At 38.4% G+C, this 12,587-nt stretch overlaps 1 protein-coding gene across 1 annotated transcript in view; it reads right to left on the bottom strand.

The window, feature by feature from the left end:
• Window positions 1-657: 657 nt before the first annotated feature.
• Window positions 658-12,587, bottom strand: part of LOC107108629 (hippocampus abundant transcript-like protein 1) — a 56,347-nt gene continuing 44,417 nt past the window's right edge. The window contains exons 7-12 of the mRNA XM_015409099.1: window positions 12,057-12,170; window positions 9,225-9,296; window positions 7,598-7,710; window positions 5,946-6,043; window positions 3,688-3,845; window positions 658-1,908 (exon numbers count right to left, since the gene is read on the bottom strand). Of these exons, the coding sequence (XP_015264585.1) occupies window positions 1,705-1,908; window positions 3,688-3,845; window positions 5,946-6,043; window positions 7,598-7,710; window positions 9,225-9,296; window positions 12,057-12,170 (759 nt within the window). The 3' untranslated portion in view covers window positions 658-1,704. The remainder of the gene's footprint in view (window positions 1,909-3,687; window positions 3,846-5,945; window positions 6,044-7,597; window positions 7,711-9,224; window positions 9,297-12,056; window positions 12,171-12,587) is intronic.

The raw sequence follows: 12,587 nt of genomic DNA on the forward strand, positions 1-12,587 counted from the left end.
TTCTTACCTTAGTTCTGCTGGGAGAGACCTGTAGTCTTACTTTTGTATTAGGCAAGCATACTGATAATTCTGAGACCACCCTCCCCAAATTTACTTGCTGTACTGAAACAAATTTTACCCTTGCTGAAAAAAATCAACTGTTGCCAGCAAACCAGAATATGAATAGTCATCTATATTCATACCAGTCTTGTCAAGTTAGCAAACCATGAGTTGGGGGCACTTAACCAACTGATCAAGAGCTCAGATCCTACAAATAATGTAAGCACAATTCAAGTATTGGGGGGAAAGAATAAAAGTGCACAGAATAAAACATTAATGCCACACATGAAACCTGTATAATATAGGTTGCAAATTTATTATGCATTAGGAAGCTTATTAACTTAAAAACCAAACTGCATAGTACAAAAGGTTTGTTATCCTTGCTTAAGGCGGAACAAGTTTCAAAATATATATATATTATATATATTTAAATTTTGTTCAGTCAATACATAATCCTTTATAAAAGCTGTATATCTGTCAACACCCTCATTACATTTATAAATACAAGATTTACACAGTACCTCATCTGGAAAAAAGTAAAACTTCTTACAAATATCTACATATATTCAATACATATAAAACATTCATAAGAGTACTTTATTAAGAGTTGTGTAATGGTCCATTTTCACTGCCGCAAAATACATAGAAATCTGTGCAATTTCATAAAATGCCTCTAAAAATTATACCATGATACTTTGTAGAAATTAAACTGTCTTTTAAAGCCTCTTCTGGAAGTAGTTTCATAATTGTAATTCCATGAGTTTCTTCAGGGGTACTGATATGAAGGCTAATAGATAATGGATAACAAATGCACGCTAAACAGCAGTTAAGGCAGGAGTGAAATAAATGGGGGAGGAGTGCTTCATTCGGCAGACAGTGACAAATGATGCAATAAATGCACAAATGTAAATTGCCTCAGCATCCAACTGATTAGTCCCTATCTTTGAACTGGCCACACTGGCAAATCAGTCAGCATCTGTAGCACCTTCCATCAGCAGAAAATCTTCTAAGCCCTTTAGACAGGTTCCATATGAAACCATTATACACATGCCTCTAAGTTAGATTCCTTAGGAGTGAGGGTGTCAATTTCTAAGCAGTGGCTCAATTTCTTCTGGAAAACTTCATCTAAAAGTCATAATGCAATATTCGGTATCAGACAGCGTATTAGTAAGAATATTGATTCAGGGATTTTATTATGACCTTTATCCATCAGTAATACTTCAATTGTTAGTCATATAGAACATTCTTTCCTAAACCCAAGAGGATTATAAGGGAGTATGCAGAAGGCAGGAAAAACGGGCATAATGGAAAACATTACTTTGGCAGGGGCTGTGTTTCGCTCACAGTGAATCTGGGTGTTCAATTCTGTCTGAAAATTATATTTTCCAAGAACGGCATTCTACATTTTCAGTTTAATTGTGGGCTTGATGGCTTTGCGCATCGTATACATAAAAATAATTACCATGAACTGTTATACAAAAACACAGGAAGTGGTTGACATCCAGCCCCAACTAGACATTATACCTTTGTAGGTGGGTGAAATGTGCAAAGTTTCCAACGGATCAAAAGCTCACTCCAGTTAAGTCCTGATCCAATTTTGGACCTCAGTGCATGGATTTTGGATTTTGCTTGCTTGCAGTCTATTAAATTAGGAAAATCTAGCTCTCATACACTGCTGTCTTGCAGCAGTGGCTCAATGTCCTCATCACTGCCTCGATCTGGGTTGTTGCTCTGGATACTGCTGATGCTGTTGCTGTGCTTTCTGGTACTGCTGACTTTACTGGGCTCAGGGATGAATAAGGCAACCAGGAAAGCAAGAAGGACTGCACATGCTCCAAACAGAAAAGGTGGTCCGGGTATGATTGCACTCTATAGAGGAAAAACAGAATAAGCTCTTACACCATATATACACTTTTTATGAATAATAAAATACAGACAACGAGACTGCAAAAAAACTACCCTTAATGATTCAGGCCTGTATTCACATGAAGTTTCCAGTAGAATTATTTACTTCACAAACATAAATATGCCAATTTTGGCTGGCTTTAAGTTGCCAATCAATTTTTTGGTCTTCATTCTGTTCTGTCTACGATGCATATGTGTATGAAATGTTAGACTAAACTTTAGAAGCAGTGAAATCTTGCTGCCTCCAAAAATAGAGACAAGCTCCTGCCCATCTTCCACCTTGAGCTGAAACAGGGACTGCAAACATCCTGCTTGAAAAAATGGCAAAATTGGGCAAGACTGCCCACCCTGGAGTTACTTGAGAGGAACTAGAAGAAGCCTCTGAACAACAGCACGTGGTTACCAGGGCAGCCACCATAATCTACCATATCTGTCAAATTCAGCAGAATGGGACCACCATGCATGAACTACTGGGATGATGATAGACGCTAGCCCTGTTAGATGCTATTGTGTGTCTGCAATATCTGGGGCCTTCATAGGAGATAGGGGGTTGGAAAACAGCATGTGCAGGGGAGCTTGAAAAGGAGGAGTGAAATAAGACAAGAATTATTTCCCCACTGCACACAGTCACTTTGGAAATGAGCACAGGTGAAGATGGTGAGTGGTGACAATCCCCTTCTTTACTATCGAAAGCTACAACAGACAGCCTCCAGTGAAGAATGAAGTGCTCCACATGATACAGATGTTAATAGCTGATACTGACTAACTCAACATATACAGCTTTTAATGATTTCATCAAGAATTGTTTAAGAAAGAAATGTAAGTTACAGACTATGACAGCAAACCAAAACCCCCAAAATATTGTGGAAAGCAGGGTCATTCAAGATGATCTGAATAACTAAACGTCAATCCTGATGAGCACAGCCTGTGAAACTGCAGATACTTGTAAAATGCTCTGCCCAAGAGAGCCTTAATGCAGGCTTCAGCAGGAACATTTGCCTCAAAATGTAAATTATTACAATACAAGTGTGTAACAGAAATGCTGACTCAATCATAATGGTGTGGAGATTGACAGACCCATTATAAAACACTCCTAGTATATTGGCCAAGGAGGCTACATAAAAATAAATGCACTGAGGTGACAAAGAAGGACAATGAATCACCAATCTATGATGAACACAAATAGCTATGTAAACATTTAGTCTCAATACTGCACTTTTCAAAAGCTTACAGCCCCAGAGCTCTTAAAGAAACAGGGACCATCTCAAGAACCCTTTTATCACAGGCTCTTAAATGCCATCTTAGAAGACAACGTACTTTTGGAATGTGGAAAATATTCCTCAAACTTTAGAAAAGGGTTCTCAAATACAGATATAGAAACCCAGCACTTATAACCAGAATTTAAGTGTGCAAGACTGGCAACGTTGCTCGATTTTAACATCCAGTTTTCAAAACATCTTATATAACAGATGTCCTAAATCCTGCAAAGAAGTCTTGCAGCACAAGACTGTAACAGAGATGCTGCCTCAACCCTTAGGAGTATGGAGACTGACAGTCCTTTATACTCTGCTTCCTCCTTTCAAACATTGCTTTTGCGGATCCCAAAAACAACATGAAGGTGGGTCAGATGTTTGCTGGGGAAGGGGCGGGGGGAGAACAGGCAAAAATGATCATAGAGCAAGGAACAGAGCAAGGTAAATTACCAAAACGCAACATGCCAGTAAAAAAAGATCAATGCTTTACCTCATCACTTGGATCTTGCAATGCTATTTTATCAGAATTCGGGACAGGTGCCAAGTCATTAAGTTCCACATGGAACAAGTAAAATATAAAGCCATAGAGAGCCGGACCAAGACCGTTACACAGGCCTCTGATTCCTGTTATTATCCCCTGGACAACACCTGCACAAACAATAAGTTAACTGTGAAGGGAAAGAAATACTTGCTACTAACTTGATTCATGACAACTTAAGACCTGCAATTTAATGACTTTTGGGCTATCAGACAATTGTCATGTTGACCTTACTACAAACACAAATGACTTTTAAATGATAGCAGGACTGCAAAATCATAACTGATAGAATAGCATACTTTCTAAACCAGATGCATGGGATATCAGAACTGATTCAATCAAATCACCAACATGGAGCTTAAATGATGGCAAATCTCACTCCTGTTTCACTACTACTTGCTAAACTAAAGAAAACTTTGTAGAATTTTTACCTGTGAAGTAGCAAATGGATATTATGGACTAATGCCACACTCTGCCTACTCTAATTGTTTCATCTCATTTAAATACAGCCTCAACTCCTAAAAAATTGAGTCAGTGCAAGAACAGGATAGTCAGTTCCAATCCACAGAATAGTGCAATATTCTACCAGACATTACTTCACCACTAGGTGGTGTAACTTTCATTTTTTATCTACCCAAAGTGCCTTCCAAGGCTGCTTAAGAATTACAAAAGAAAAACTGGGGGAAGGGTTCCTATTTTAAACTTGCACACTTTTACACTCAACTTTTAAGAAGAAGAAGAACAGATTGGATTTATACCCTGCCCTTCACTCGGAGTCTCAGGGCGGCTTACAAACTCCTTTCCCTTTCCCTCCCCACAACAGACACCCTGTGAGGTAGGTGGGGCTGAGAGAGCTCTTTCAAGAACTGCTCTTTTTCAAGAACACCTCTGACAGAACTATAGCTTGCCCAAGGTCATCCAGCAGCTGCAAGTGGAGGCGTGGGGAATCAAACCCGGTTCTCCCAGATTAGAGTCTGTGCACTTAACCACTACACAAAAAAACGGAATAACTTTCTGTCAAAAACAACACTCTCATCCTAAGTGATTCTATAAAAACTATACTTACCTTACAGGAGGATACTTATTAAACTCTACATGCTAGTGATACAAGAAAGGCCAGGGTTGGCTCTTTGACATGCCATCTGTGGCTCTTCTGAGTACCATTCCCCAATATGACAGCTGTCCCATGTTCCAAGTGGGTTAACAACACTGCCTGTTAGGGCTTGCGATTATCAGGTGGTTCATACCTTGAAACAGCCATCACTGGAAGGACTGGAGAATAAGCCATAAAGATCCCTAAGCTCCCTGCCTTGTGACATGGTTGAATGTAAAGGGCAACTGTCTTCAGTGACCCGCCCCCCCCAGCATCTGCACTCTAATCCCAGAGCTCAGGCAACTGCCAGGAGGAAAGCAAACTGGCAGCAAAGAAGAGAGCAAAACCACCACCACCACCACGACAACCAACCGGGAAAACAGCAAGCTGGCCACAGTGGGGTGATAGTGTTTTAATTCCCCATTCTCCACAGCCACTTTCTCCTGCAGGCCCTCTCTGGCCTGAACCACTGTGTCTCTTGCTGAGGAGAGGAAGGTGGAGACAGAAGACCTCCCCCTCCAGATATCCGAGGCACCACAGTAGAGGGGAGAGACAATTTTACAAACAGAGGTATATTTAATACTAATACTAATAAATACAATATTATTGTATGTGTGTATTTGGTGGAGTGGCCAACAGGGCATACAGGAGTCACATGGCTCTTCTGGTTGATGGTAATTGTGAATGTGGCTCTCCATGACCCCTAGTGTACCTTCCTCTTACATGCTCATTTACTGCTTGCAACTGTACCTGGAGATCAACCCAGTCCCAACCCAGGAAATCTTTTGTCAAAAATCTGACTATAAATATTAAGCCTGACAAGATTTCACCTATTTGTTTTCAAAAGTTAATTACTCTCATAGCCCTCCTATAGCCATCTGTTTCATAATGATCAATTTTACTGATTATTCACTCCACACTGTTCTGAGGGTATGACTAAAGAACTGCTATATGCATAACTGACTTCCTTTATGTTCACATGGGACTACATAAATGTTTCAAGGGTTTCTTCCAATACCTCAGATGTATTCTCTAACACACAGGGAACTTGATTTGGAAAAAATATAGCTCTATACAAGAAGTATCCTGAGGAAAATCGACATGTTATTGTATTCACCTTGTTGATCTGAGTCTGCATTTCGAGACACCAAAGCACTGACTGCTGGGAATGTAATACTTGACATAGCAGCTACAGCTCCTGCTGCCCACATCATCCTGAAAACAACGCACAATGTAATGCCACTACAAAATAGGGTGGAGAAGGTACATCTCAATAGCACAAGCCAGATCCTCCAGCTCTCATTTCATCTTATCTGCTCAAAAGCACTTTCTGCCATTTATGATTGGGTACAGTATACATGCCAGAGAATACAGAGGACTGAAAATAAAATTTTCTTTGGCATTTAGGACTCACTACTTCTCCTTGCTTCCTTGACTGGAAAATGTATTGGGGGGGGGGCACCTTGCTCTTTTGCAACCATTTTAGTTTTTGAGGAACACTGCTATCCACATCATCCAAAGGTATGCAGTAAAACATCTTTTCCCCTTTAAAAAACCACCTTCGAGTTTTGCTAATTTTGTGCTTTCTGCCATCTCTAGAGGGTTTTTAAAGAAACTTTTAAATGCCATGGCAATTCTGACTTAAGACCATTTTACAGTTTACAGCAGAGAGTTAGAAATAAACCTGTGGCTGGGTTCCATCATTACAATAAACTAGCTTGTTTAAACAGTGGTTCATGTTACAAACCCTAGTTAGTCTATCAGATAGAGGAACAAATCCCAATTTGTTTATAAAACAGAGACAGGTTTTTTTGTAAAAATTAGAATGGAAAATTAACCAGTGCTCTTCACAGACTACAAGCTGATTAAGCATGTTCATCTTGATGTTGAAATTTTGTTTTACTGATTTAATTTCCAAAGTACCTCATGTTAATTTTATGTCCCAATAGCAATAAATAATTGAACTGAAATATCTGGTTAGGAAAAACATAAATTGTCGTTTAAATGTTAGCCACAAATGAATTTAAAAGCTTTGTGGAAATTATTTTACTGGAAAACTACCCATAAAAATTTAAAGACAATATATCAAGTACTTCATATGTGGGAATTATTCTTACTGTAATATTACATGTAAGAATAAAGACAATACAGCAAATACTTCCCTTACTGAAAAGTGCTGTCACACTAATTTTAGCACCTCGAAGACCTGGGCATGTTACACCACGGACAAAGTTGTCCACTTAATTATTTCAGCAAAATGCCACTTGCTTCCATGGAGGATACTACGGTGCCTCAAATTCACTGTCACTCTTTGTGGTGTCACTTATCAGATCAGTGATTACAAAATAAAAATATAAGATAAAAATATAGGAATTTTAGCTTTCTTTTTTATTTGACCCGCAGCACCACCAGGTGAACTCTTAAACTGATTTTTATTGGTATTGTTGTATGCACTTATGGTGTTGTCTTCCTCCCCATGCTTGTAAATCAGCAAAACATACTTGTCCTGTCAATTCCTAGGTCTAATCACCTGAAAAACATTCATTAAAATCTTGAAATTACCATGCTTGCCTAATATTGCATTAGCAGTGGCTTCTATTCACTGTTATTAATTTTATGAAACAATGAATCTTTAGAAATGGAACAATTTCAATAGAAAAATAAAGCTACTGGAATATTTTCCATTCCACATCTATTAGTCAACCTAATAGGTTTACAGGAGTATTTTAAAGGTACCCAGGGTATGCCTGTTCTAAAAGCAGCACTTACCAAGGCTGAGAACCAAAACCATACCAGGCCAGCTGGAACATCTGGAAACCAAGGCCAAGTAGTACTGTGTTTTTATTCCCTATGGACCTCATTAGGATACTAAGAAAGACAGTCTACAAAAACAAGAAATAACATTCTGTTGAAAAATATTAATCTTTAAAGTTTTAGTAACTACGGCTATATAATGCTAAAAAGGGTACCAGTGTAATGTCAAAATTCATGCAGACGTGTTTAATGATGAAAAAAGTCTGACCTATATATACTGCTAAAAGAACAAAAATTGAAGTACTTTTTAGCAGTATATATAGGTCAGACTTTTTTCAATTTTAATCACTTAGCATTTGTAAAGCACTTTTTCTTACATGCTTCATATGTTTTACACCTCAGTAAACCTTGTACAACTGCCCCACAGGTTGACGAGTTTTATCAAGAGGGAGAAATAGTAGCCTTGCTAACTACACCCAATGATTCGATGGTTGAGGTACAACTTTAATTGGGGACTTTCCACTCAAAATATTTGAGTCCTCAATCATTGAACTAGGTCCCCCAACATTTAATTAGAGAAGCGATTAACAATACTTCATACAAATCCTTCACCTCCAGCACTCCCCATGTCCCTGGTCTCATTTAACAGCCTATTTTTATGACTGCCTACTTCCTCTCATTCCCTGCAGCTCCAAATTACAAATCCCTCATGTTAACTTTGCAGTACACTGAGAAACAAATTCTTCAGGTTCCTCTCAAGATAGCAGACACCAATTCTTGTGGGCAGCTCTCAGTCAGACGGAAAAGAACTCTGTTACCCCAGACAGACATTTGGCAAAAAAACAAAGCCCACATTCTATATCAAGCAAAGTCTAGTCAGACTCTCACAAGAAAGGCTGTGCTTATATTGTACTTGCATGGATTAAATAAGGTCTCAGACTTGAAAGCACCTCCCCCAACCACTTTTTATATTTCTGCTAATCCAGACTTTTACAGGATACAAAGCACACCATTCTAACCACAGACTATAATTAACTTCTTCTAAATTTTAAACTGGGATAGAAACTAAAAACAATTCTAACATTGTAAATTAGGCAGAAAAAAACCATATAAACAAAAATGTCTTAACTTTAAGGAAAGTAGAATTAAACACAGGCAACAAATCATATACATCATGTCACGAGTCACTGTATATTATGAACTAAGAAGTTAAATATCAGGTTCTTTACCTTGCCTGAATGCTTAACAAGATTATTCAACAGTGTTCTTACATTTCCCCACAGGCCAGAAAGCAGGCATTCTATGTTTGCAGCAATGCATAAACAGAGCGCAAGTTCAGTGTTATTGCAGACACATTCTCAAATTAATCAACAAAAATGCTGAAATGTCTCACTGTTAGCCAACATTTGGCAGTTCTTAACAGCCATAATAAAAGTGGACTGTTCTTCGGGAACAGGTCTACAAGAATCACAGGAATGAATTTGCAGATCCCTTAATCCCAAAAGATGAATTAAAAACAGCACCCGAATATTTGTTTTCTGTATACTCAAATTATGACCACCTGATTAGCAATATTTCTCTTCTATCAGAAGTACTCTCCAAAATGTGTCAGTTTCTAAAATCATACCAAAAAAATGCTTACCTGAGCAACTATAGATAGAATTCCTACCACTGCTATGAATGCCGCAATGCTAGCATCTTCAAATCTTATGACCTGTAGACAAAACAAAAAGATAGCTGTTGGCTGATTTACAGTAAGAATGTGATTTTGTTAGTCTACTTCTGATCTGCTCAATTTTTATAACTTTTCATAAAATCAAATTTGGAAGAGTGGGAATTCAAATGCAGGTGGCTAACACCACAAAATTTAGAGTTGCAAAAGAAAAGACAGTGGTTGTGGTCACATGCAAAGGGCAACACAGTAAATCTGTCAACAGAAGTTGCAAGAAGGAAATTATGTAGTGTCCCAAAACTATCCAAAGACAAAGATGCCACTCCCTGTATTGTCTTTTACACAGTATGTGACCACTGACCATCAACGCAATTCAGACCTCAAGTGCCCTGTGATAGACCAGAAACTCTGGTTCAAACCTTTTCACAATTCCAGAGTTCCTGCTAATATACAACTTATTATCATGTCTCCAATTTTAATAATTCTGAATGATAATTCAATCAAAAACTTCCTTTCCTGCTGCCCTTCCCCAGTTATTTAATCAGTTCTACAGTTTTCTCCTGATAATTTGCCCAGCACCCAAGTTATTCCTTTATTCTCTGTTGCAATCCTTTGTGTTCTGAAAAGATCCTATATTACCCTATGGGCCCAAAACAGTATAACCAACCTAGCTTCAAAGCCAGAAATCAGTCTGATCCTGGTTACAAACTGGACTGCAACTCAGGGTCCCAATACACTGGATCCTTCCTTCTATCCTGATTTCTACACAGACTAGAACAGGTATATCATTGCTCCCCATCTTGATCTATCTCCCTTTATTTTCCAAACCATCGTGCACCACACAGAGAGCTGACACTTTGCTCCTCTCAGCTATTTAGGCCTCACATCTGGAATACTGGATCTCTGTTCCAACTGATTCCACTTCTGCTCTATCCTGTTGCCCATTTTCCCCACATCTACACCTTTAGCTTAATAGTAGTTTCCACTCCTAACTGGGAACAGTTCTGGTTGTTTAATGGTTATTAATAATGTCAGTTTGGATAAGGAATGTACTATTTATCTGTGCTTTGATTTAGTATCTCCTAGTATTTGTTTAAGATAAGTTCCTCACCACCACCACTATTGTACCAAATCCCTCAATAAACTCCATGTTCCTTTTTTAAGCCTTTAAATCAGGTTTCTGGTATCCTTTTTCTGCTGAAACTTGCTACTCAGAGTCACCTCTTCAGGTAAAGGATCACGGTTTCCCACTTCCTGCACAAACATGCAAGCTAATTCCCCATGTCATTCTGAACACATGTTCATGTGTTTGTGGGGGTGTGGTAACAGCTTCCCCCTAAACGAAAGGTAACTTCCATACTTTTTTGTGCAGCCAGATCCTATGCATACTTTAAGTGTGCATAGCATTGCACCATTAAAGTAAACGTCTACATGGACAAAGTACTGCTTCAGGCTACTTCTAATTTGATAGTGCCAAATTCTTTCATTACTGTACTATTTTCCCCACACATTGCCTTAGCTAGCCCTCCTCTGTGTAACCCTGCATATACACTATGGAAGTGAATAAATACCAATGAGAGCGGTTTAGACCTTTCTTTCTTTCTTTCTTTCTTTCTTTCTTTCTTTCTTTCTTTCTACAAGCTTTTCTACATAACCACTTTGAAATGATTTGTACCTTCCCTGCCTCCGAACTACATCTCACTGTATTACTTTCCCTTTATTACTTACTGGTCTTTATTCTGCTTTTACTTCAACCCAATTATCTACAGTACAGACTTCATCCTATGACCTTCACAACATGTTTTAAAATGATTTATAGTACAGCAATAAAGCAGACTCCATAGGTGTGATCAAATAATCCTTTCCACATACTTTGTCACATTATCACATTTATGCTGCACTCAAGCTTATTCTTGTGTTTGGATGAACATTATGTGTACTGTCTTCCTTTATGTAAAAATATGAGTAAGGAGAATTTCAATAGGATTCTACTGATTTACTTCGTCTATCAGAAATTGTCAGTTCAGAAACAGGAAATGTCCCCAGCATGGTATAATTCTTAGTATGTGAGCTAGGGGGAGATATAGTGACGGGAGAAGAGCAGGTCAGGTAAGGGAAAGGGACAGACATCTGCATGCTGTTCCCCTTTCTGATCTTCTTCCAGCTGAAGTGATGTTCATAACCATATAAACAACCTGCCAGGTGATGAAATTCTGCTGCTAGATCTGAGAGAAGGGATAGTCACCCCAGCCTTTAAATAGGCTTCAGGTCATTCTGAAGAACTCTCGTCTAAGCCACTGCTCCCAAAAAGTAAAGAGCTTTAAAACTGAGTAAAGAGTTTAAAACTGATACTCCTTTAATGTAAAATTTATAGTATGCCATGCATCAGCCATGCCTCTGATCACACCCTGGAGAACTTTTGCAGGCACTTACACATTACAGAAGTCCAGCAAGAATAGATTTTCCTCCATAAACAACAGCTCCCCATACAGAACGTCTGATTCTCAAAAGCAGCTTGGAGCAGTAAGGGGGGGGCTGGTTTTAAAGTAGAAAAGCTTGCTGAACATTCTGGCTCTTGTGACATCTGAGGTTTTAGTATTTGTACCAATAACTGATAATTTGAGTGAATTCCAGAGAGTATCATTTAATTCTTTAAGATGCTCCATCTGATATAGGGTTACATTATATAGATGATTTGATAATTTACAATTTCACATGTTGCTTAATGATATTCTTAATTTTTAAAAAATCAGGCACAGCTTTGCAGAAATAGTAAAATATTCTGAAGAGATTGTTACTTACTTGTCTCAAATACAGGAAAAAGCTAGAATACTGGCCAGCCTCAGGCAGATACGAAAGAAACACAGTGATGCAAGTCAGCAAGATTGTAGAATCTTTTCCAACTTTTCTCAAAGACTGCCAAAAAAATCAGGAAAAGTAAACATAAGTCCATGTGAGCCACCAAGCCAGTACCATTTTAAGTGGATAATAGATTTTCAAACTATTGTTTTCCACAATAATAATTTATGTAATGCCATTTCAATTGATAATATATGATTTTCAAATATATATATATATATATACACACACACACACACACACACACACACACACAAAGAAAAAGGCCTGTTGTGGAAATAAATACAACGGCCTCTAGAAAGAGACTCTGGGCGGGTGCCCCGGCCTTGGACATTCAGTGTCAATTTGCTGTGGCGACCTCAACAGGGTATGATGACACTGAGTCCACCATTTTCTGCAGAGGAACTGATCTCTGCTACTTAAAGAACAGTTGTAATTTTGAGTGATCTCCAGCCCTCACCTGGAGATTGGCAA

This window comes from Gekko japonicus, unplaced genomic scaffold, assembly GCF_001447785.1.
Source record: "Gekko japonicus isolate JY-2015 unplaced genomic scaffold, Gekko_japonicus_V1.1 scaffold71, whole genome shotgun sequence".
Classification (NCBI taxonomy): domain Eukaryota; kingdom Metazoa; phylum Chordata; class Lepidosauria; order Squamata; family Gekkonidae; genus Gekko; species Gekko japonicus.